This window comes from Alexandromys fortis, unplaced genomic scaffold (genome assembly GCF_014885135.2).
Source record: "Alexandromys fortis isolate MF-2015 unplaced genomic scaffold, M_Fortis_MF-2015_v1.1 scaffold_171, whole genome shotgun sequence".
NCBI classification, from domain to species: domain Eukaryota; kingdom Metazoa; phylum Chordata; class Mammalia; order Rodentia; family Cricetidae; genus Alexandromys; species Alexandromys fortis.
Genome location: NW_026068066.1, coordinates 3,091,633 through 3,115,487, shown reverse-complemented (window position 1 = coordinate 3,115,487; position 23,855 = coordinate 3,091,633). Strand labels below are relative to the sequence as shown.

The 23,855-nt window shown below is 50.2% G+C and overlaps 1 protein-coding gene across 1 annotated transcript in view; it reads right to left on the bottom strand.

The window, feature by feature from the left end:
• Panx1 (pannexin 1) overlaps nucleotides 1-22,472 on the bottom strand; it is a 41,944-nt gene extending 19,472 nt beyond the window's left edge. Inside the window, exons 1-2 of the mRNA XM_050120616.1 lie at nucleotides 21,878-22,472; nucleotides 839-978 (exon numbers count right to left, since the gene is read on the bottom strand). Coding sequence (XP_049976573.1) covers nucleotides 839-978; nucleotides 21,878-22,058 — 321 coding nt within the window. The 5' untranslated portion in view covers nucleotides 22,059-22,472. The remainder of the gene's footprint in view (nucleotides 1-838; nucleotides 979-21,877) is intronic.
• Nucleotides 22,473-23,855: the final 1,383 nt, after the last annotated feature.

Genomic DNA, 23,855 nt, shown 5'->3' with positions numbered 1-23,855 from the left:
CTCTCTCTCTCTCTCTCTCTCTCTCTCTCTCTCTCTCTCTGCCTCTCTGCCTCTCTCTGCTCTTCCCCTTCTCCCCTTCCCCTTCCATAACCCACTAAATAAATACCCAACCTCACCCTGTGCGGCTACGGCTCCTCGTGGGACTGGCTGCTCCATCTCTGTCTTTCACTCACCATGTGGCTCCCTGCTTGGGACTTGCTGCTCTCGGCCTCTTACCCCACCACACAGATGGTGCCTATCAGGTCTCTGTATCCCACCCTCCATGGCTGCCCCTCCAAGGACTCTCACCCACCATGCGGCTCCCTGCCTAGGACCCACTGGCCCATGAAGGCTCCCTACCTGGGACGGCTGCCTTCGTGGCCCGCCATGGTCTCGTGCCTGCTTCCCACTGCCACCACTCGGGGACCTACAGCATTTTATTTTTACCATAACACATGTCCCACCAGAAACCCATCAAGAGTTGTGTACCCGGGATTCGTGACCAGGCTTCTAGGTGCTTCAGCAACACAGTGGCCAGAAGCAACTCAACTATGTGTTAGGCTTTACTTTTGTTACAAACAAGGCTCTGGCCAATGTTCAAACCCTGGCTCTGCTTATTTGGATGTTCAAAAGGTAGTGAGGGCCCACCATGGGCCAGACTTTCTGCAGGGGAATTAAGGACACAAAAGAAACAAAGATGTACAAGATGCCTGAAAACCTGAAATTCAGAGAGCGTCTATCTGATGTCGTCACTGCTGTGGCTTCTCCAGTGTGCATGGCCTTGGGGGGCACAGCCCTTCCAGGCCTCCATGTCTATATCTGGAAAGCAAGCACAGCAGGTGTGACTGTATCTCCTTACCTTGTGCAGCCACAGTGGGAGGTTTCCAGACTCGCTCTGCAGGGAACTCTTCTGCTGTACAGCCGCCCAACAGTAGGAATCCACAAAGGAAGCCTGTCGCCAGGAGAAAGAGCTTGGGGAGAAGCAGCTTATCTGGGTACCTGGGAAGCAAAGGAGATAGTTCCAGATGAATGAAGCTCCTGGCCTGCACCTCCCTGATCCCCACTGACGCCCAAGTCAATGCTTCCTGCACTGTGAGTCATAATGTCACACACCAACTGAATGCAGCATCAAAAACTTTTGACAGTGAAAGGTTTCTGAACATGACCAAAAACTCAAAGTCAAAAGGGTAACAAATGGAGAGGCTTTTGTAAGTGCTCATCCATGCAGTGCTGCGCGGCTTCACAGCAGCCTGGGTTCTAAACACACAGCCAACACTTAGCACTATGCTACACCCTGAATGTGGCCTGAAGCACCTCAGCTCACAGCCAAGCCTACTGTATGCTATTGTAATAGTTTTTTTGTTTGTTTTTTGTCTACTTGACAAGCTAGAGTCATGTAGGAAGCGGAAAGCCGGCTGAGGAATGACGTCTATCAGACTGGCCTGTGGCCATGTCTGGGGGCCTGTTCTTAATGATGTGGGAAGACTCAGCCCACTGTGGGAGGTGTCAACCGTGGGCAGGCAGGTGGGCCTGGATCATATGTAAAAGGTTAACTGAACAAGGCAGGAGGAGCAAGCCAGTGGGCAGCACCCTCCAAGGCCTCTGCTTCAGTTCTTGCTCCCAGGTTCCTGCCCTGACTTCCCTCAGTGATGGACTATGATACGGAAGTGTAATTCAAACGAACCCTTTGTTATGGTTTAAGTAAAATGCTGCAGGTCCCTGAGTGTTTATTGGGTTACAGATGTGTCACGGGCATCCTTGTGTCCCTTGCATCCCCCTCTTCTCTCTAGTCCACCTCCCATGAGGCAAGCTCTCCCTCACATCCCACACAGGGTGAGAGATGCTAAGTGCCTGGGCTCTGTGGCTGTATTTAAACCTCACCTGGCCACTTACTTGGTGACTCGCGGCAGGTGAATCACTCAGCCTTTTAAGCCTGGGTCTCTAATGCAGACGACATTAACATCAACACTTCACAGGAGGGGGAAAGGGGCAGCAAAGTGGTTCCTGTAGTGCCTGGTTCTCATTGCTTGCTCCTCCGTCAAGAAGCAACAGGCTGACCTTTCCTGCACTGCTTTAAAGACTAAAGCACACCCATCACTGTGCCTTCTACTGCATGGGAAGGGGCGGAGACAGTGAGCTGGACCTCCCTATGAATGTCATAGGCCTCCCAGGGTCACCATCCCCTGGAGAAGGGATGAACCAAACACTTGTATTAAGAAAAGGAAGTGAAGTCTGCAGGGTCAGGAGGGTTGACCTTGGAGGTGGTGAGGGGATGCACGGAAAAGCTCTGAGCACCCCTTCTTCAGCAGGTGACTTGACACCCAGACATCAAGAAAGCGAGAGGCACAGGCCCACACTGATTCAGTCTGAGCAACCTGACTCTGGTTCAGAGCCAGGGAGAGAAACTCTCACTCTGAAAATGGCACCAGAGCCCGTGTTAAGAGATACTTTGTCCCCAAACCTGGAGCCTGAAACCAGGACCAAAAGAACACACTAAGCCCCTAAATTCAGACTATACCAAAGATATTATTCACCCTGGTCCCAAAATTGAGTCAAAAAAGTAAAGAACCAAAGAAAGACCCCAGAATCAGAACCACCTCTGCCCCAACACAAAACCAGCCAATCCCTGAACAGGGAAAACAGACCAATCACTGAGTCCCTAGAGGCAGTTACTGGCAGTTGGAAATTCCCCTCAGGCCTGGAAACCCCCTTACATCATAGGGGGCAGCCAATCCCAAACCTGGAAGTCTGGAATCTCTTCACCCCACTAGGGGGCAGCCAATCACAAGTTTGGAGACTTAGAAGTCCTCAAATCTCTTCCCCTATATAAATCCCCTCTTTCCATGGCTAGGGTCTCTCCTGCACTGTTCCTGTTGTCATTGCTGCTGTCACTCAGACAGATGGAGGGGCCCCGAGATACCTGCAATAAAAACTCTTTGCTTTGGCATCGGATACGTGGTGATGTTCTGGGGATCTAGACTTTGGGTGTAACAAAAGCACTTCACAGCAAGTCTTGAGGGAGATCGTTTTGAAGTCACCAGCCATTGCAAAGTGTCTTATCATAGAGATAGTTCTTGCCACCAAGCAACGGTGTCAAGCATGAGTGAGAACAGGCAAGACATGTGCAGGTTCCCCTTATCCCACTAAACTCAAATCTTGCATTTTATAAAACAGGAGTGTCAGGGTGCATGGGTCTTCTCACACTGTCCCCGCGTCAGTTGAGCCTCTTGCATCACTACCGACCAAGGCATACCTGCGCAGTACGAGGGACAAGCGGGGAGGGTAGCTCCAGGTTCTCCTAGATTTGCCAATAGGCTAGTTGTTAGGGAACATCTGTCCAGCTACTCATGAAAATGGACAGCGCTGTCGGGAGTTCATGGAAGCCTGCCTGGCTTCGAACATGATACCATCCCCAGAAGAAAACTGCTTCAAGCTCTAGTTTGGGGTTTAGGGGCTTTCCGCATGGAGGACAAACAGAAGTGGCCCTCATCTAGAGCAGAGACAGCAGGCAATGGCACTCGCTGGACACCTCCAGCTCCTTCCATTGTCACCTACTCTATGCCTCAGTCATACGGGGAGAAACAGCCAATCCTCCGTCACCCTGAAGGGAATTAGAGCTCAGAGTGGTCCAGCCATCATCCACCCATCTCTGCACAGGCCTCTGAACAGGTTACTCCAGCAAGCCCCCTCTAGAAGAGTCCCCACTAGGGTCTGTTAGGATAGGCTGGCCTCGGCAGGTGGTTCCTCCAAGTGGTCGGAAGAGGAAAGCCTTCTGGCAAGGGTTGGGAGCATTCCAGTAAATGCAAGAGTACAGGCTAGAGTCTCTAGGGCAAGGCAGTGTGATGCCCACTACTCTGTGAATGCACATGTCCTGATCTGAACAGACAATGTTCCCACAGGTGCGGGAGGCATACACTTGGCCCACAGTTGGTGGCACTCTTTTGGGGAGTTCTGGAAACTTGGCACTGTGCTGTGGGGTTTTGAGAGACAGGTCACGGGAGTGTGCCTCTGTAGGGTGTAGCTGGTTTTCTGCTTCTTCCAGTCTCACTCTGCTTCATTCCCCCATGCTCCCACAGCCAGGGGTTCTAGCCAAGCACCCCCAGACAGCACCTCAGAGAATATGAGCCCAAAGACACCCATCTGTTCTGAGGGACGTGGGTCATTAGTTCTTTCGTTTGAGAAAGAATTTCTGCAGCACACACAGGGAAAGTCAGGAGTTTCCGGTCTATGTCAAAAAGAACAAGAAACACTCCTTCTGGTTGGCTGAAATGCAGAGACAGCTGTGGGCTTCACACCCATGTAGCTGGCAAAATATGGCAAGATCGTGGAGAGGAAATGTGTGCTTCCTGGGGCTTCATGAAGGACGTCTCATCTGCTAAGCAGAGAGCTTGAGCCACAGAGGTTTCCCATCACCTTGCGCCCAGAGTGTGCTCACACCCTCTGCCTGAGCCCAGTGGCCCAGTGCTGTCTAGACCCTCATCTACTGCAGCTGCAGCACTAGCCTACGAAAAAAACAAAGAGCAATGCGGTCCAAGAAGCAGACCCAGGGCAGGGGTGCAGACGGAGTCAGCCCAGGTTTCTTAGGGACACTAACGCCAGTTGGAATTGTCTCCATACTCCGCCGTCCGGGGCGGGGGTGGGGGCAGGGCAGGACTCTGGTCTACTTCTGCTACTGTTCCCCTCTGTCTTTACCTTGTACACACAGTACTGACACAGAACACGGCAGGAGAGCAAGGGCAAGACGGAAAGGGGGGCTGCAGTGTGCCCCATCCCTTCTAACAAGCACCCACAGTTCCTCCTGTCCCCCTCACCCCCCACTCCCTGCCAAGGGAAGTGAGTTTGTTGTGCTGCAGACTGGAAAGCTATAGGGAAGGGAGCATCGGGAACAGGCTCACCAGGAGCTGATGAATCTCATCAAAGCAGAGAACTTACAAAAATAAAAACATCAGTGGAGAAATCTAGTCAGCTAACTAGATCATCAGAGAACTTTCAGACGTGTGGGATTCCAGGAAGTGTCACACTGAAGAAACCACAGGGGGCAGCAGAGGCCCAGGGAAGTGGTCCCTGTGGTCAGCTTTCACCCCGTCACCTATGAGGCAAGTGAGGCACAAAACCCCCTGACTACAGAGAGACAGCAACTCAGCCTCCAGAGAAAGAGGAAAGGGAACGCACAGGCTACTGGATAAAAGTGGGTCTGAGACAGGGGACTGTGAGAGTCTGTTGATGGGAAAGACATGCGTGCGCTGGGCAGGGCGGCTCTTACAGGAGACACAAAGGGAAAACTGTATCATCGTGATTATATTGCTGACAGCTAACTTCTGCACGACTTTAAAGTGAACAAAATGTTGTTGTTTCACAAAACAAAATAAAGTTATAATTCATCTACTGTAAACTACACACACACACACACACACACACACACACACGCATGCATGCACCCCTATCTCATAAGGAATCCAAGCAGATCGTAAAACAACCTTCACAGCTCTGAACTTCAAAGTCCTGGCTACCTTTTAAGGACGCCAGAAAAAACCTGAAAACCATTCTTGTAAACTCCCAAGTGCAGTGAGAGAAATCATAAAGACAACCATGAACGCAGAGCAGAAAGCAGAGCTGAATCGTCAGCTCTTATAGCGACAGGCCTCAGGACAGGACTGGCCTCCATCTGCTGCAAGCCACTGCAGACACGCCCCCTGGGTCTCTCCCAACGACATTCGGAGCTCCTGGCCACCGGAAAGCTCTGCAAAGCTCCGAGAATCTCACAGTACCTTTTCCTTCCAAGCAGGAGCCCGTTCCTCTCCTCGTACCTCTCCAGCCAGCTTCTATCCAAACATCTTCAGCTTCAAACACAATTCTAGAATGCTAGAATTAGATTCTGGAAGACCCAATCTGCCCAGGAGTGACTTCCCTTTCTCTGCAGGAACTGACATCAAAGCATCCACATTATTTCATACTGGTGAAAATATAAGCACTTTAACAGCCCAGACTCAAAATTGGAATGGAAGTGATTTTCACTGCCATTAGGCTGGCTAACTCACGAGGACACCTCTGCACGGTGGGACCTGTGAGACCAGCTCTTGGCTAAGACAGGCGCAGGCATCACCTACAGGAGCCCCTAAACATCCCAGGACTTGACCAGTCACTGAACCACATTAGATGTTGCTCCTTTCGAGTCCCACAAACTGGATGAGGCACCGCTAGGAGAGCGGAGAAAACATCCATTCCTACTGGTGTCAGGAACCAGGACAGGCAGCCCACGCTGGAGAGAGAAACACCAAGTTGGCAAGTGTCATCAAGGAATATTGCGTGACAACACAGTCCGAAACACAACCACAGGGCCAGGAGTCCACCCAGGAAAACACAGACACACGGGAAACAGAAGGAGGAACTCTGTGGTGTCTGAGGTTTTTCTCCTGTGCCGGAAGTCACTCCCTGAACACACCCACCAGGGTGTGTATCACATCACATAAAGAAAACTTGTCTAAACCTAACATAAACCTGACAACCGTCCCATGAATAAAAGTTCGTGACTGGGACGGGAGTAAAAGAAAGCTACGAAAGAGCCTAACGGCATATGAAAGATGAAAAATCCTGAATTATTTAAATATGGTTATCATCTGCCATGAGCTACTTCAGACACTGAAAATTATTCAAAAATTTGAATCTCAGGTATACAGGGCCCTCCCTCTCCCCAGACAGGGTTTCTCTGTAGTTTTTGAGCCTGTGCTGGGACTAGCTCTTGTAGACCAGGTTTGCCTTGAACTCAAAGAGATCCATCTGCCTCTGCCTCCCGAGTGCTGGGATTAAAGGCCTGCGACACAATGCCCAGCCAGATGGCATGCAGGACTTTAAGGTAGAAAGGATATGTTGCTGTATTGACATCATCACTTTTTAATTCAACACTTCATTTTGAATTTTTATCAGAACTACAGAAAATTTACAAGAACATGACAATGACATCCCACTCCGTGCTTAGACTTAAGCATCGCAGAACTCAGACCTCACGTCCTCTATCTGCATCTGTGCAACACACACATCCTTCTGTAGCTGCAGACCACGGTCCCTTCTGTCAGTACTGTATACCTTCTAAGAACAAGGGCTAAGATTAGCCAGTGGGCATGTCTGTGTGGGGCTGTCTCATTAAATGTCGAAGGGTGATCCAGTCCACTGTGGGCAGTACCATTCCCTGGGCGTGTGGTCCTGGGCTATTTAAGGGTCCGGAGCAAGCCAATGAACACCGTTCCTCCAGGATTTCCTCCTTCACGATGTAACTTGAATTCCTGTCCTGATTCTCCTCAGTGGCACTATAGCCTGTGAGCTGAAAGACACCCATCCTCCCCTAAGTTGCTTAGGATCAGTGCTTTGTTTTGTTTTCACAGCAACAGAACAAAACTAAGACAGGTTAGAACTAGAAGTGTTTCAGAACACATGCATAGAGTTTACCAGCTGAGCTCCAAAAATCAGAATTCAGAAATGTTCCACAATCTAAACTTTTTGAGCATGATGTTGAAGCTCATAAAGTTTCAGATTTCAGAGCATTTTGCACTGCAGATTTTCAAATTAAGGATGCTCAACCCATTTTCATATTTACCAAATTATCATGTATAGCACCAACAACTTGCTTTTTCTCCAATCAGGACTCGATTCTGTACCACACACTGCATGTAGTTGTCATGGTCACCTGTTCCTGGGATGGTCCATGGCCTGTATGTCATCCATTCTCCTAACGTGTTAAATACAGGCTCTCATCTGATGCCACACCCACCTTGATTTGTGCGTGTCTGTTTTTTCACGTTTGGACTTCTACAACTGAGGTAGAACACAGGGAAGGACCTGGCGTTTTGCTTAGGTTCCATCCCAGTTTGAGAGGCACAAGATGACAGCTTCCTGTTAAGTGGTGATGTCCCCTGTGTTATCATGCTGGCTGCTCCCCTGTGAAATGCTAAGGGATCTGAGGGAAACCATGGAGACGGGAAACAGTGCATCATATATAAACCGTACTCCTCTTCAACTTGCTTCCTCCATTAATCTGACTTGGAAGCACAGACATTCACACGCTGTGGGGACCACATACAAACCAGTGTGACTCCCATATGGCACTGGGATCACCTCCCCCTCCCCAAGTCCAACTGTGATGATTTGAGTCTAAAATGGTCCCACAGATTCATTTTGAATGCTTACTCCCCAACTTGGGGTGGAAGCAGAATCTTTATGGGGTTGGGAAGGGAAGCAACTATAAGAAATATAAGTCTTGATTCTCAGTAGTCCTCATTGTCCGCTATGTTCAGCGAGTCCGGTTTTATCCCAGGCTTTTTCAGACCCAGGCCAGCTGGCCTTGGTGAGTTCCCAATAGAACATCCCCATTGTCTCAGTGTATGGGTGCACCCCTCGCGGTCCTGAGTTCCTTGCTTGTGCTCTCTCTCCTTCTGCTCCTGATTTGGACCTGGATGGAGGTGGGTGGTCCTTGGACTTCCCACAGGGCAGGGAACCCTGATTGCTCTTTGGGCTGACGAGGGGGGGGGAATTGGTGGGGGAGGGGGAGGGAAATGGGAGGCGGTGGCGGGGAGGAGGCAGAAATCTTTAATAAATAAAAATAAATAAATAAAGTAGAAACAGAAAAAAAAAAGAAATATGTCTTGAGAGTCAGGGTTCTGGAGGTTACAGCCCAAACTCCTAGTCTAGGCCAGGCCACTCTGTTTCCTGGTCTACCACAGCCTAAGCAGTCCCAACCACAGGTTTGCCCCCACAATAGACTAAACCACTCTGCCACACCTCCTCTGCTCAGATGGTCTGATCCCTCGGAAACCATAAGCCAAAGCAAACATCTCAGCCTTTAAGCCATTTCTGTCAAGCAGTTTGGTCACAGCAATGTAAAAGTAGCTGATCCAAACCACATTCAATAAAAGAAACCTATGAATTACTGCCATTATTTCTGTCTTACAGAGGCAGCTCAGGGGATTTAAATGGGCCAATTGATACTGGGTTAGGTGATAATTCAAGCCTAAGTATGTAGTTATACAAACTCTTACCTGACACCACAGAGTCCTAAGAGTAAGTAACCAATTACTGGGGAGGAGAAAAAAACAGACAGACCTGAGACTAGATAATTAGGCCCACGAAATGCAAGGCTGGTCAATATAAAAAAAAAACACACAAGAAGGCCAGAATCAAGCCCCAAGAAAGCCAAGCCTGAGCTAAGATCCAGGTTCATAAGAAGGTATCATTTAAACTACTAAGTTAGGTTGGGCAATGGCTCAGTGGGTTAAGAATTCTGAGCAAGCATAAGGACCTGCATTCAATGCCCAGCACCCACATAAAGCAGGGCACAGGGCACAGGGCACAGGGCACAGGGCACATGTGGGCCTTTAACCCCAGGACTGTCAGGGCCGAAGAAGGAAACTGCTAGGGCTTGTCTGGCTCCATGGAAGAAGGAAGAAAGTAAGAGGGCTTGCCCCATCTCAAGAAGGAAGCGACAGCATGATCCCTCCTATGCTGTTCTCATTGTGTGTACCCACACACGTGTGCATCCAACACACACACAGTACAGAGCCATCATGACTTATAGCTAATAGCTCGCACACACAGACCTTCTCCAAGCACCTAGGCCCCTCTGTGTCGAGCCAGAAAGGGGGTAACCGTCTGCATGGAGCCTACCTGGTAGGAACAGAGACGGCCTAAATAAACAGATTCATTAAAAATATCACAACAGAAACGAGACGTAAGAGGTTCAGAAAGCAAACCCAGGCTTACCAAGCTTCCCGTAGGGGAAATGGAGTTGGCCCTGGGTTTTGCATCTTTAGAGGGTAGTGGGGAAAGCTGGCCCAGACCCATAGTAGGCACTAGAAGTGGGCACTGTGAAAGGGAGATGAAGGAGTTGACTTGAGAGTAATGCTAAAGAAACGGATGGTGGGAGGGCAGGGACAGGTTGTCAGGATGGCAGTCGGGACACAAACCTCATCTACAGAGAGCAGCCTGGAAGTCCACTAAATGTGGCCAAGGGGGTGTCAGCACACAGGGGGAGACAGGCAAGGTCTTTCCTGAAGGGAGATTCCAGAATCCCTTTTCATCACTGTTGTTTTAAACAAACAAACAAACAAACCCACTACATTCATAGGCACTGGGTTTGCTTTTTCTTCCCATCGAGTTATACAACCTAACTCTTTCCATTTATTAAACTTCACAGATTGTTGAGAGGCATCAAAGGAGATGGCCATCATAGAGTTAGCCTCACAGTGAGCTCAGCCAATAGAGGGCTTACCTTACAAGCACAAAGACCTGAGTTTGATCCCCCAAACCCACAGAGAAAAATCCAGAGATAGCCGTCTGTGCTTGTACCCCCAGTGCTGGGGAAGCATGGGCAGGAGGATCCCTGGGGCTCACCTGACAACCAGCTTAGGCTACTTAGTGAGTTCTAGACCAGTGTAAGGTGTCTCTGTCTCTGTCTCTCTCTCCCCGGCAGCTGGTTTTTATTTCTGTCAAGCAACATGGAACAGGATGCAGGTTTGAGTCACAAGCTGTCATATTTTCTTCAGTGCACACATGATTCAGTTCTCGTTTATTTACTGGTTTTCTTTTTTTAGCAGCAAATCCACCACCATGAAGGTGGACTTAAAAATGCCCCCGCCTGAGCAAGATTGAGCTTAACCAAGTCCCTCTTCATCATCTCTCCCTCCAAGACGCTGTCTGAAAGTTGGCTTTATAGTTCCTGACACAAAGAAGCCCTTCTGGGGAAAAGGCCTTGAATATCTCCACTCTGTGCTCAAAGTAAGATTTTGACCATGACAAAATGAAAAGAAGCTACGATTAATGTCGCCATTATGAGGGCACTGTCACGAGACTTGCAAACCCAAGGACATTCTACACAGATCACATGGGTTTCACAAGACAGAGCCTGGGGTTCACGCCTTCTGAGGGCTGCATTCCTCCTGAGAGACACCACAGCGCGGTAGCTTAGTGTGCAGCACAGGTGGTTTGTATCCAAAAGTGAGAACAGCAATGAAAGAGAGAGAGAGAGAGAGAGAGAGAGAGAGAGAGAGAGAGAGAGAGAGAGAAACAATGAATAGCTGAGCACCCCAGAGCCCACATAACCGTGGTTCCCGCTGGGGAGGACCAGGAGTGCCTCTCCTTGCTAACATTAATACAGTGCCCTCACAGACTGAGACTAATTTTGGGAGAGGCACTTTTGGTCAGATCCCGCCACCCCGCGGGAGCTTGCTGTTGGGGATTAATACCTTAAATGTGTTCCTTTGGTTCTTAAGAGGGGATTGACTTTCTGCTCCCTTGGTCGTGCCAGTGTGTGCAAAGAGTTTTCAGGAGACAGATGAAGCCTTAGTAGGGGAAGAATGTGCGGAGCAATAGTTCTTGAGCTGTCTTCCCTCCAAGGCCACTGGAGGGAGGAAGACAGGCCCTTCCCAGTCCTTCATTGTCAGCCTCATCTGAGCAGAGCCAGGGAGCCCACTCAGCGGCCTGAGCTTGAGTGGTAATCTGAAAGTGTCAGCGTGTGCCTGCACAGATCTACCAAGTACCTCCCACTGTGCACGCCTCATGTCCCTCCCTCTGAGTGGCAGGCTCCACTGACCACCAGACCGCCAGGCTTCTGCCTTTGGGTCTTGGTTCTACCTTCTGGCTTGCAAATGAGCGGGCTGTAGTCAGAGAGGTAGGTCAGCCAGCCAGAGCACAGCCCAGGAGCAGCTGCTCTGGATTTCCACAGGGGAGCTGCCAGCCCTGTGAGCTCTCAAGAAACCCGGGTTAGATCAAGTGCAAAGTAGACTTTAACACTTAGAGGCAAACGTTCAAAGCCATTTTCTAACTTCCTACTGAAGCGCATGCAGTAGGTTTACACACAGCTGACTTAAGTGTAAACAGGAAAGAGGCTCAGAAGTGAAACAATCTCTCTCTCTCTCTCTCTCTCTCTCTCTCTCTCTCTCTCTCTCTCTCTCTCGGCTTTTAGCTTGAAAAAAAAAGTTCACTGAGCAGTGGTGGCTCATGCCTTTAATCCCAACATCTGGGAGGCACAGGCAGGTAGATCTCTGAGTTAGAAGCCAGTCTGTCTACAGAATGAGTTCTAGGCCAGCCAGGGCTCCACAGGGAAACCATGTCTCAAAAACAAGACAAAACAAAAAGTTCAGACAGGTATAGTGTCCTACCCCTGTAATTTCAGCACTTGAGAGGCAGAGGCAGGAGGACAGTGAATTCAAGACCATCCTAGGTTATGTAAAACTATGTCTAAAAGAGCCAGGAAGAGAGGGAAGGAGGGAAGGAGGAAGCAGAGCAGAGACAGACAGCAGACAGACAGTGGAGGGGTGGGTCAGGGGAATGGCTGGCTTCCAAAGGAAGAAAGAACTTTACAAGGCAATGACAAGCAGAGGCCAAACTGCAATGGTGCCAGCCAGGTGAGAAGGGGCAGTCCCCTGACACTGCCCAGAGTGACAGCCACGCCTTAGTGTAATGGTGTAATAGGGACCACAAACCTGGAAATGCAACTTCAACTGTACAAACAACAAACTAAAACGGAAAACAATGGGCCAGCTGGATAGTTCAGAGGGTAAAAGCCACCAACTCAAACAACCTGAACTGGATCCCAGACCCCAGAAAAGGGAGAACTGAATCCCTAAAGTGTCCACAAATAAGAACAACGGACATGCACACACACGTGTGCGTGCACATACATGCACACAGACACACACACACACACACGTGTGCGTGCACGCCCCTCTTAAAAATGTAAACTTTTAAGTCTAAAAGGTACAAAACCAGACAGCCGTCAACCTGCTGACAGGGGACATGGGACTCTGAAGGGTTCTAGAAGTGCCCTTTGAAACCGAGTGGTTCCAGAGCGACTGCCCTGAGAGCCTGGCAACTTTGGAAGGGACGAGGGGCCCCTGGCAGAAGGAGCGCTGACATGCATCTGCAGTGATGCCACACTGCCGCCTGCCTTTCCAGTCTATTTCTTGTGAGTTAAAGGGGTTCCCCAGAGGCTGTGACATGCGCATCAGAGGGACTAGCGGCAGCAGGTAGAAGCATCTGGTTTTCTGCTAGGGGCTAATACCAATGGGAACCAGTGACATTCAAGCTTTTGAAGATGTTTTTTATAAAAATATATAATATCGCATACACTAACAGGCAAAGGTGTTGGCATTATTTAAGAAAAATACTTTCGGGGCTGGAGAGATGGCTCAGAGGTTAAGAGCATTGCCTGCTCTTCCAAAGGTCCTGAGTTCAATTCCCAGCAACCACATGGTGGCTCACAACCATCTGTAATGGGGTCTGGTGCCCTCTTCTGGCCTGCAGGCATACACACAGACAGACTATTGTATACATAATAAATAAATAAATATTAAAAAAATACTTCCTAAATGTCAAAGATTTAATTTTTTGTAAAGTGGCAAAATCTGTAAGTCATAAACAAAAGCTTCTTTAGAGGCCCAACAGTGAAGTGTGCACGAGAGACTCTGAGAACTCCAGAGCCACACCTGCACAAGGGCACGCATGAAGGTTGCCCGTGAGTAGATGCATCCAGATACAACAGCTAAGTAAAGTGAGGAACAGTCCCACTAAAAAGTCCTCTCCACTTAAACAGAATGAGGTGGGCCCAGGAGGTGGCCTGGTGCTAAAGGCACTCACTGCCCAAACCTGAGGACCTGGATGGATGGGGCAAACTGGGGGTGAGACAGGAAAGCTGCCTGGCTTCCGGGCCAGCAGACTAGAGCCTCGACAGGAAGAGCAATAGCCCACCAGGTGAAAGGCTCGCATGCCTGCCTGCACACGCATATACACGCCACATACAGACTCTTTCTCTCCCACTCACACACACAGACAGACAGACAGACAGACACACAGACACAGACACAGACACAGACACACACACACACACACACACACACACACACACACACGTGTAGTATAAGTATGAAAACATCTCCAGGGCACTAATGTGGATAAATGAACAACCTGCAGCACAGTACACATGCACATTGTTTAAATCTGTAACAGTTTTTGCTTTGCATGTGTGTTTACATGTGCATGTGTGCTGCTGTGTGCACGTGGAGGCCTAAGGACGACTCGAGGGGCTCAGTTCTCACTTCCACCACGAAGGTCAAGGGGACTGAATTCAGGCGTTAGGTTGGCAGCTTCTTTACCCACTGAGCTGTCTCTCTGGTCTGTTTAAATTTTATAATATAATATTGGTTTTTGTTTTGTTTTCTGAGACAGGGTTTCTCTGTAGCTTTGGAGCTTGTTCTGGAACTAGCACTTGTAGAGCAGGCTGGCCTTGAACTCACAGAGATCAGCCTGCCTCTGCTTCCCAAGTGCTGAGATTAAAGGTGTGTGCCACTATCATCTGCAAATTTTATCATATTGTTAAAATGCTACCACAATGATATTTTTCCAACAAAAAGAAGTTTAACATATTTTACTCATATGAGAAGTTACCTATGGCCAAGAGACTAGTATTTGAGTATATACACACGCGAAAAGGGTAAGGGTTTACCTTTTCCCACTATGTCTGGATCTTTAACAAATACACCCTAACACATACAGACACACCGTGTTTGGCAAATTACAGTTAACTGATATGGAGCTATTTCCTCTGGATTGAAACCCTTCCTCTAGAAGGAAATCAGGGAGGCAGTGGGACTCACAAACGTTCCGAGGCCCTGGCCTGGGAGTTATAAGCAGTGGACATCTGCCCTGGGAGCTACAATCCTTCCCAAACAGTTCCACCACACAGACAGGGAGCTGTTCTCACTCACAACACTACAGGCCAGGAAAGAAGCTTCTGTCCCTTACTCAGGGTTCAGCCCTGTACCCCGAGGGAACAAGTTTGTCACCATCTCCCAGGACAAGTCACACAACAGCTGGGAAGTTTCCCTAGGACTGCACAACAGTCAGTGGGACCTGCCTGCTGAGGCTGACAGTAAGGGCACACGGGGCAGTCACACAGCACAGGGGGGCAGTCACACAGCACAGGGGGGCAGTCACACAGCACAGGGGGGCAGTCACACAGCCCCGCAACTGCCCGCCACCAGCTCAGCACCAGGCCGTACACTAACCGCACTCTTTCGACCAGAATCTTCACCATCCGCTAACACGAAATTGTACTTTTCTTGAAAGAACTGCTTTAGTCAGGGTTGTCTAGGAAAACTGAGCCTCTAGAAGGTGAATATATATATCTGAATTTAAAATTGTAATGATGGCCAAATTACATCTGAGATGCTGAGAACATGGTGGTTGGTCCTTGAGGCTGGGAGCCTCGATAGTCAGAACAGTCCTAGAATAGCTACTGTGCACTGGGGACTGGCAGCTACTGTCAGTCAGTCCAGGGCACCTGTGGTCCCAATCTGGTACCCACAGCCCAGAAAGATCCAACCACGAGGAAAGCGTAGGAAGATGGGTTCTAGGTGTCAGTGAGGGTATCAGTAGAAGCAGCAACAGGGCCAACCAGCTCCAGCCCAAGAGGGAAGGCCATGAGACAAGGGCAGGAAATAGCTTCCTCTGAAGACCTCAGCAGAGATGGGGAGAAGGCACCTGAGAGGCCCCCCTCTCGCAGTAACAGAGCAAACTGTGAGGGAATCAGTGAGCCAGGTCACCTCACCCACCCACACAAATGAGAGACTCAAAGGACATCCTGAGAACCAGGAGGGACATAAGGAAGTAAACCTCACGTCTGAACTGTGAAAGCAGCCTCCTCCGGCCAGCACAACTAAGGGGAGTACAGTAATTAAACCTGTTGACCTGTCCAAGATAAGGTTATTTGATAATGTCAAAGATAAGGGCAGAAGCGGCTTTTATATCTGCCCTTAGCAGGTTCTGGGGAATAAGCCTGCTAGTCTCCGAGAGGTCTGTGATCCTGACCTTCAGAGACTTCAGTCCTGCACAGCAAACAAATGGGCATTCAAGGGCTATGACCTACAAAAGCACAGTAGAGAAGTGGGCTGAGGAAGTCCTGAGAGCAAGCTAGCAAGCCACACTCCTCTATGGCCTCTGCTTCAGCTTCTACCTCCAGGTTCCTGCCTTGATTTCCTCTGATGACAGACTGATGTGGAAGTTTAGGCAAAATAATCATCTGTCCCCAAGTTGCTCATGGTCATGCTTATCACAGCAACGGAAACCTGAAGGTGGTGTACGCCTTTTATCCCAGCACTCGGGAGGCAGAGGCAGAGGATCTCTGTGGGTTCGAGGCCAGCCTGGTCTACAAGAGCTAGTTCCAGGACAGACTCCAAAGCTATAGAGAAACCCTGTCTCGAAAAACCAAATAAATAAATGAGAGAGAGGGGGGGGGAAGGAAAGGAAAGGAAAGGAAAGGAAAGGAAAGGAAAGGAAAGGAAAGGAAAGGAAAGGAAAGGAAAGGAAAGGAAAGGAAGAAACCTGAACTAAGACTGACTGCTAAAAATGCAATCACAGCAGCTGGTAGTAGTCACTAACAGCTCTGACCAAAGCATGAAGAGTAAAGGGGTAAGGGCTTGCCTAGCATGCATGAGGCCTTGGGTTCAATGGAGGAAAATAACAAACAAAGCCAATGAATAGGCCACTCTAACAACCCACGATGACTTCTTCCTGTGACCCATTGCCTTTCAGACACTTTGCATGCTGTGCAGAATGAATGCCAACAGGTGGCACGCATGCCAGGTACAGCAACCACCGAGCTTCGGTTTCCCCACTCATGCTCCCCAGATTCTGATTCTGATGCGAAATGCATTTAATTGACAAACCAGTATAACCCAGTAAGAGAACAGTCAGGTATTACTGTATAGGAATAACCACCACCCCCCCCCCCAAAAAAAAAGCAGTGAAAAGAGCCCTAAAACAGATCCACCTACCCAAAGATAACTACAGGAAAATCACTGCCCATCACTGGCCTACTGTCTTAGTCAAAGTTATTACTGCTGTGATGAGACACCATGACCAAAGCACCTTGAGGAGGAAAGTGTCTGTTTGGCTTACTCTCCATCATCACTGTTCATCACTGAAGGTCTGGGCAGGAATTCGAGCAGGGAAGGATCCTGGAGGCAGGAGCTGATGCACAGTCCACAGAGGGGTGTGCTTGCTGGCTAGTTCCCAAGGCTTGCTAAGCTTGCCTTCTGAGAGCACCCAGGACCACCAGCTTAGGGATGGCACTATCCACCATGGGCTGGGCTTTCCCACCTCAATTTTTAACTTAAAAAATGTCTTACAAGCTTGTCTGCAGCCTGACTTTTATGGAAGCACTTTCTCTATTGAGGCTCCCTCCTCTCCTATGACTCTAGCTTGTATCAAGTTAGCATAAAACTAGCCAGCACTCCTAGGCTTCCCAGCAAGCAGCAGTGAGAAGATATCAATACAAGTTTTGATATCGTATTGAAACAACAAAACAGACCAAGTGGCAAATGTGAAATAAAATCACTGAAGATGGTCAAGAAAAAAAAATAAACGGATAGTAGTCTAGTAATAATGAAGTTGAAAAAAATAAAATCGGTTTTTAAAATTATTTGTACAATCATTTCTTTATCTGTGAGTGTGTGCATGTGTGTGTGCATGCGTGAGTGTGTGTGTGTGTGTGTGTGTGTGTGTATGTCAGAGGTGGCGTGTGCTTCTGTACACATATGGAGGTCAGAGTACCTTGGTAGTCGACTTTGTAGGAGTCAAGCCTGGACAGGTCAAGGCCTGCGTTCTTATACTTGGCTGAAATACGAACTTAGGATTGCAAAGTCATTCTGGGAGATGAGTTCATCTTTCTGGAAACAGATATTGTTCTCATCTTTTGCTCAGTGAGAGGAAAAGGGAAGCATTTGCCAAGATTATTACAAGCAAATGTGTCAGAGCTGAATCTTAGTGGCTGACACAGGGGACTGTTCAGCTGATGTGTGGTTGGACTGCATTATGCTACGGGGTTCATTCCGCCATTAAAAGCCAGCGAGGGGTGAGATGGCTCTCTAAGCCTGGTGCCTTGAGTTTGAGCCCCAGGCCCCACATGAAGGAGAGAGAGAAACCCCTTTTGCAAGTTGTCCTCTTAGCAACACTCATGCACGTGGCGTGGCATGTATGTACCCACACATACACACAGACACATTAAGTACATGTAAGCACACAGATCAACAACAATCAAAAGCCCAACAAGGTGACACTTGTGTTATGACATAAAAAGTACCCCAAACGTACTAAGTAGAGGAAATAGGTTACTGTGGCATGGGCCTGCCTAACAAGTACGATGCATACACGAGGCTGCGAAGGGAGAAGAGGGCCTATGAATTTCCCACTTGTCCTCTAGAAACACAGACAAAGTCAGACACCTGTGCCAGAGGGCCCTTCCTGACCTCCACACCCTCTTCGTGGTGCTCTGATGCTGAGTGTGAGCTGAGGATGTGCGAGCTGAGCCGAGGATGTGAGAGCTGAGCCGAGGATGTGAGAGATGAGCTGAGGATGTGAGAGCCAAGAATGTAAGAACAGAAGATGTGAGAGCCGAGGACTTGAGAGCTGAGGGTATGCGACCATGGGTATGCGAGCTGAGGATGTACGCTGAGGATATACGAAGGGAGGTCGTGCAAGCTGATGATGTGTGAGCCAAGGACGTGTGAAGCAAGGACGTGTAAGCCGAGGGTGCGCGACCTGAGAATGCTCAAGCTGAGCGGAGGGTGTGTGAGCCAAGGATGAGCGAGCTGAAGGTGCGTGAGCTGATGAGGATGTGCTGTTATTGGGAAGCTAAGGATCATTCCATGCTCACAGACAGCAGCTCTTTGCAGCTGATGGGACAGCTAAGGGACAGGATTATCTTGTTTTATAAACCCCTCCCTGTTGGGGAGGTCTGGCAGCAGGCAACTCCACAGCTGTGAGAGCTACTTGCTGTCATCTCAGCGGGCTGAAAATCAGATCAGACAGGCGGAGTGGCCAGCAACCTCAAAGCCTTCTCTGAGAACATCCAGCACACACTGCACAAGACTGAAGCAAGGTGAGAGAGGAGCAGAGTGAGTGCCTGTAGGGCACTTGGCGCCAACTCTCCCTTCTCCACCCCCAGTTCACAATTCCATTCCAACTGTCTTCCATGGAGTGAAGCATTAGAAGCAACCACAGCAGCTGCCCAACTGAGTTCTGAGTTCTTACATTCCGGGAAACTACAATCTTCAAAATGTGATCCAGGACTTGGAAGTTAAGAGCATTTCTGAGCAGCTCCTTCCAGAGGGTGTGTCTGTAATTGTCCTCACTGTAAGGTCAGTTAGGACCAGTGAGCAGTCCCAGCCCCAAGTGTCTGCAAAAGCCACCAAAGCTACCTCAGTCATGACACACTCTACAGTCCTCAGGAATGGATCAATCAAAGACTAAATACTGGCTATGTGACAGACATATAGACAGGCTATGTGACAGACACATAGACAGGCTATGTGACAGACACAAGTATTCCAGACAAGAGAGTGGGAGGGGTAAGGGCCAGGAGAGGGTCACTCAGCCGTGCTTGGAGCTGCCAAGTCCTGCCCCACACTCCCGGGGCTGTCCTTCCCAACAGTGTGGTGGGCAAACTGTCTGCTTCATTTAAACAGCTCCACCATCCTTGGTTGTTGCGATTAAGGTTTCTATTGCTGTGATGAACACTGTGACCAACAGCAACTTGGGGATACAGGGTTATTTCAGTTTACAGTTCTGATGTCAGCCTCTATCACTGAGGGAAATCAGGGCAGGAACCTGGAGGCCACGGAGAAGTGCTGCTTCCTGGCTTGCTCCCCGTGGCTTGCTCAGCCTCCTTTTTTATACATCCCAGGACCACACGCCCAGTGGTAGCGCTCTGTCCAGTGACCTGAGCCCTCTCACATCGATTATCAATCTGGTGCGGGCATTTTCTCAACCGAGGTTCCCTCTTCCATGACTCTAGCTTGTGTCGAGTTTTCATAGAACTAGCCAGCACACTGGGGTTATTACAATTAAATTACTACAATATTCATTCTCATCCTTCTCTTGGGTGTGTTTTTCATTTGATGGCACACAGTTAAACTACACAAAATTAATCCTTGATTGTGAATACTGATCTCCTAGGACTTTCTGTGGGGTTCATTACACACCTGTCTTCCCCTCGAAAGGCTTGAGCCCTCAGAAGACAGGGCCATCTGCCTGAGTGTTCGCCTAAGTGCCAGCCAGCCTGGTGCTCAGGAGTTCCCTCTGCCTTATCCTGAAATCACAGGGGTGGAGGAATGTCACCTGGTAGCAGACTAATGTCCAGTGGGATGGTAAACTCCTGCTGGTAGAGAGGGTCATGCCTTGAATCCTTTCCTATCCCCCACAGTGCACAGTGGAGCGCATACACAGCCCAAGCAGAGTCTTGCTGGCTGGACCCACCCCCACTTCCCCCAAGATGCCTCTCACACAGTACATCCATCTGGACCTGCATAACAGACCCCAGCTCCAGGTGCCTTCTAGAAGGGGGACTTCACAGAGAGTGACCAGCTCCTCCCTGTTGGCCTCTGCCCACACCAGCTGTCCAGGACTTGCATCTTTATCACAGGGACATTTATTCCCGGGATTCTGATGCCTGGCACTTGGTTCAGTCCATAGCTGGAAGCTGCAGAGACTATCATCAGCCTCCAAGTGACTCTGTGGTTTCCCTTTCAGCGGGATCATCCCTGCCCGAGAACCAGGAAAACCCACAGCTCACTCTGCACCCTTGCTTCAGCGACTTTCCACCACAGTGTCACAGAGCTGCACCAGCCATGCCCTTTCCCGCCCAAGCCCTGCCTCGACTCCAGCTTCCACCGGCACCTCAGCTCACTCGGGTATACAGACGGCCTCGCTCTCTTCTCTCCACAGCCCGTTAAAATCTAGGTATCCAGCTGTTTCCTATTGCTCCCTCGTCTCTCAGAAGTGCCCCCCCTTTCCTTCCTCCACTCAGCCCATCAAAGCACAAGACCTCAACTGATGCCATAGCTCAGGGCAGTCACATGTCCAGATCCTCACTCCCTTCCTACATCCAGAACCAATGTACTCTCACTATCACTTTCCGAGTGCTGTTGTCGACCAGTCTGCCAATCAACAGCCTCCCAGTCCCAGGTGAGTGAGCAGGTGCCTCCCTTAGTAACCTGACCCAGGCCCGCATTACCTTAAGCTCCTAGAGCCCCCCCTCCCCCGCTCTTGGCTGGCACAGCCCCCTGACAAGCATCTCATTTGGGTCACTCCACACTCCACCCACCCTGGCACAGACACTCAACAAGGTCCTGCCCCACCTGCAAGTGCCGTTGTCCCCACTCCCCGCACACACACACTACTTACCTGCAATTCACACACTGAATGTCAGGGTAGCTGGTAAGTAAGACCACTCACTCTGGCTCATGATCCTGCCCCAAACACTAGACTTTGGATTTTGCATAACTATTAAGATGAAATGATAGTTATATGAAGAAGATTAAGTCATTTCTTCAACTTTCATTCACAGCCTGGGTGAAGGACCTCTTCCATCTCCAACGGTATTACTCCCCATCACACCCCACCCTAAGACAGACCCCAAGGATCACTGAAAAGCACAGTGAAACACTGTACACGGACCGCTTGTCTTTACATCCTTCCTGGAGCCACTCGGGAACTTCCTTGGTGTGAAATTTTAGGTGACTGACTGCACAATTTCTGGGGAGAGGAGTAGGAAAAGACACTCTTGGAACGTCTAGCTGCAACAGGCTGGATGTGAACTCCAAGCCACAACCATGGGGCGGGAGACAAAGGTACTGCAGGGAGGATGCTAGCAGGGTCAACAGAGGTACCCAGATTGCACATAGGCAAAATAAATCTTTAGTCTCAAATCCGGTATGAGCAAGATGGCTACATTAGGAGGGGCGTGAGGGGCGTGAGGAAATGCCGGCTGTGTGCAATGAGATCTCCCCTGAGCGGGCCCTGCCAACCCCAGACAATGCCAGCCTAGCCCAGGCCGCCCCTGCGCCCCCGGCCTCACCGATGGAGATCTCCTGAGCGAAGGCCAGCGAGATGAGCAGCAGAGGCAGACCCACAGCGATGCATGTGACCATCTTATCCACAGCTAGCTCCAGCCGCAGCCCCTTGAATTTGGGCTCGGTGGGCTCCTTCAACAAGAAGTCCGAGAACACGTACTCCGTGGCCAGGTGAGCGATGGCCATGGTTACGGCGCCCCGGGTGCCGCGGGACTGACAGCCGAGAACAGGCGCGGGTGCTGCCGGCAGCCGTAGAGAGACGCCGAGTCCTCGAGGTCACCGGCCCGGCTCGTGGCTTCCGCTTTCCCTTCCCGGGCTCCCGGGCGGGCCCAGCATCGCACCGCCTAGGCAGTCTCGGGGCGACCGCCTCGTAGGGACCGCACGGGAGCAGCAGCTGCGTGGGACCGCCCCCAAGCTGCGCAGGGCGCACGAGCTCCTGAGCTGCGGGTGCAGCGATCGCACCCGGTGCTCAGCCCTCGCGGCGCCAGGCGCGCGCGACTCCAGGACTTCGGCCTCTGCGCGCGCAGGGGCAACAAGGAGCCGGGAACAAAGCACTTGGCCCCAGAGGCCACAGCAGCCCGCGGCTGTACTGCACGCCCGGCTCAGGGAGCTGAGCTCTTCCGGAACCTGCGCGGGGAAACCGGGTTCCCAGGCGAGCAGTTTCCGGAAGCGCGCTTACGCGGCGGGGTGGGCGCGGCCGCACCAGGACCCTGGAGTTCGGACTGGCGAAAGATCGCCCCACCCAGGACAGATACACCCCTCCCATCCCTCTGCTCCCAACTCTTTAACACATAAAAATTTTTAAAATGTGTTTTTTTTCCTTTTCTGCCTTTTTTTTCCAGTCCTTTCTGTTGGCAGCCCCTTCCCCTGAGCACGAGCTAACCCCTTTCTATGCCTTGCCCACCGTTGTGTAGGCATGTGATGCTGAAGATGAACCCAAGCCTAGCTCACTGCCCAGCCCAGCGCTCTACCACAGCACCACGCTCCAAGGTGCAATCCGGCTTCTGTAAGAGCTTCAAGGAACAGCCTTTAATAATCAGGCGGTGTTGAGCGAAAGTATGCTGCAGAGAGGGTCCTGGACCTTTCCAGAGTTCAGTAAGGGGGAGAGAGAGAGAGAATGGGGCCTGCAGTGTGTGACTGGTCTCAGGCCCAGCCGTCTCTGCTCATTCCTCTACCTTCTGGTTCAAAGCAGTGGCCAAGGCCACAAAGGAGTAACGCAGGTGGCCAGTGGGTATGTGGTCAGAGAGCTGCTTCTGGAAGGAGATAATCAGACAGTCAGGAAATGCTCCAACCATTCACTGCCTTGAAAGGTGAAGGGGCAGTCCTGGACAGTTTCTCTGGGTGTGTACATCAGCAGGATCTCAGGGGTAAATCCAAGGCCCACACGCACCTCCCCACCAGACTAGTCCTAAAGCCTTCAGAGACTTCACTTTTTACCTCGACCTCAGCTGCTGCTGACTTCCACATTTCCCGGGCCATTGCTGTTGGCTCACCCCAAGACAGAAGCCTGGGGCTCCAATTTTAGATTTCCCATCTCTCTTGACAACTGCCCCAACTAAGTCTGAATTTTTGTGCTTCTGACAGCTCCCCACCTGCACAATCAGTAACAGCGCCCCAATTTACCCTGCCGCCATCTAACTGCTTGCAGGAAGATGCCCTCCGAGCCAATCTCCAAATGGTTGTCAAGTGTGGGGAAATAAAAGTGATATGCTCATGCTTTAATTAATTTCATCCAAACAGTCAAGAAACAAATGACTGTCGCCTAGAATGTTTTTAAGTGGCCCAGTTCCCACTCCTCTGTCCATTCCTCCCAAGGGTGTGGTATGGGACAGTGATGGGCTAGGCTAGCGGGGCATGGGAGGGTGAGTCTGGGGCAGGCAGAGCGGGAATGAGTGTTTTCAAGGAACCAATAAGTCATAAATGTTCTTCTCCCTGTCAGGGTCAACTCATCCAAGAGGGGAAATGACCCCTTTTTGGGACCAT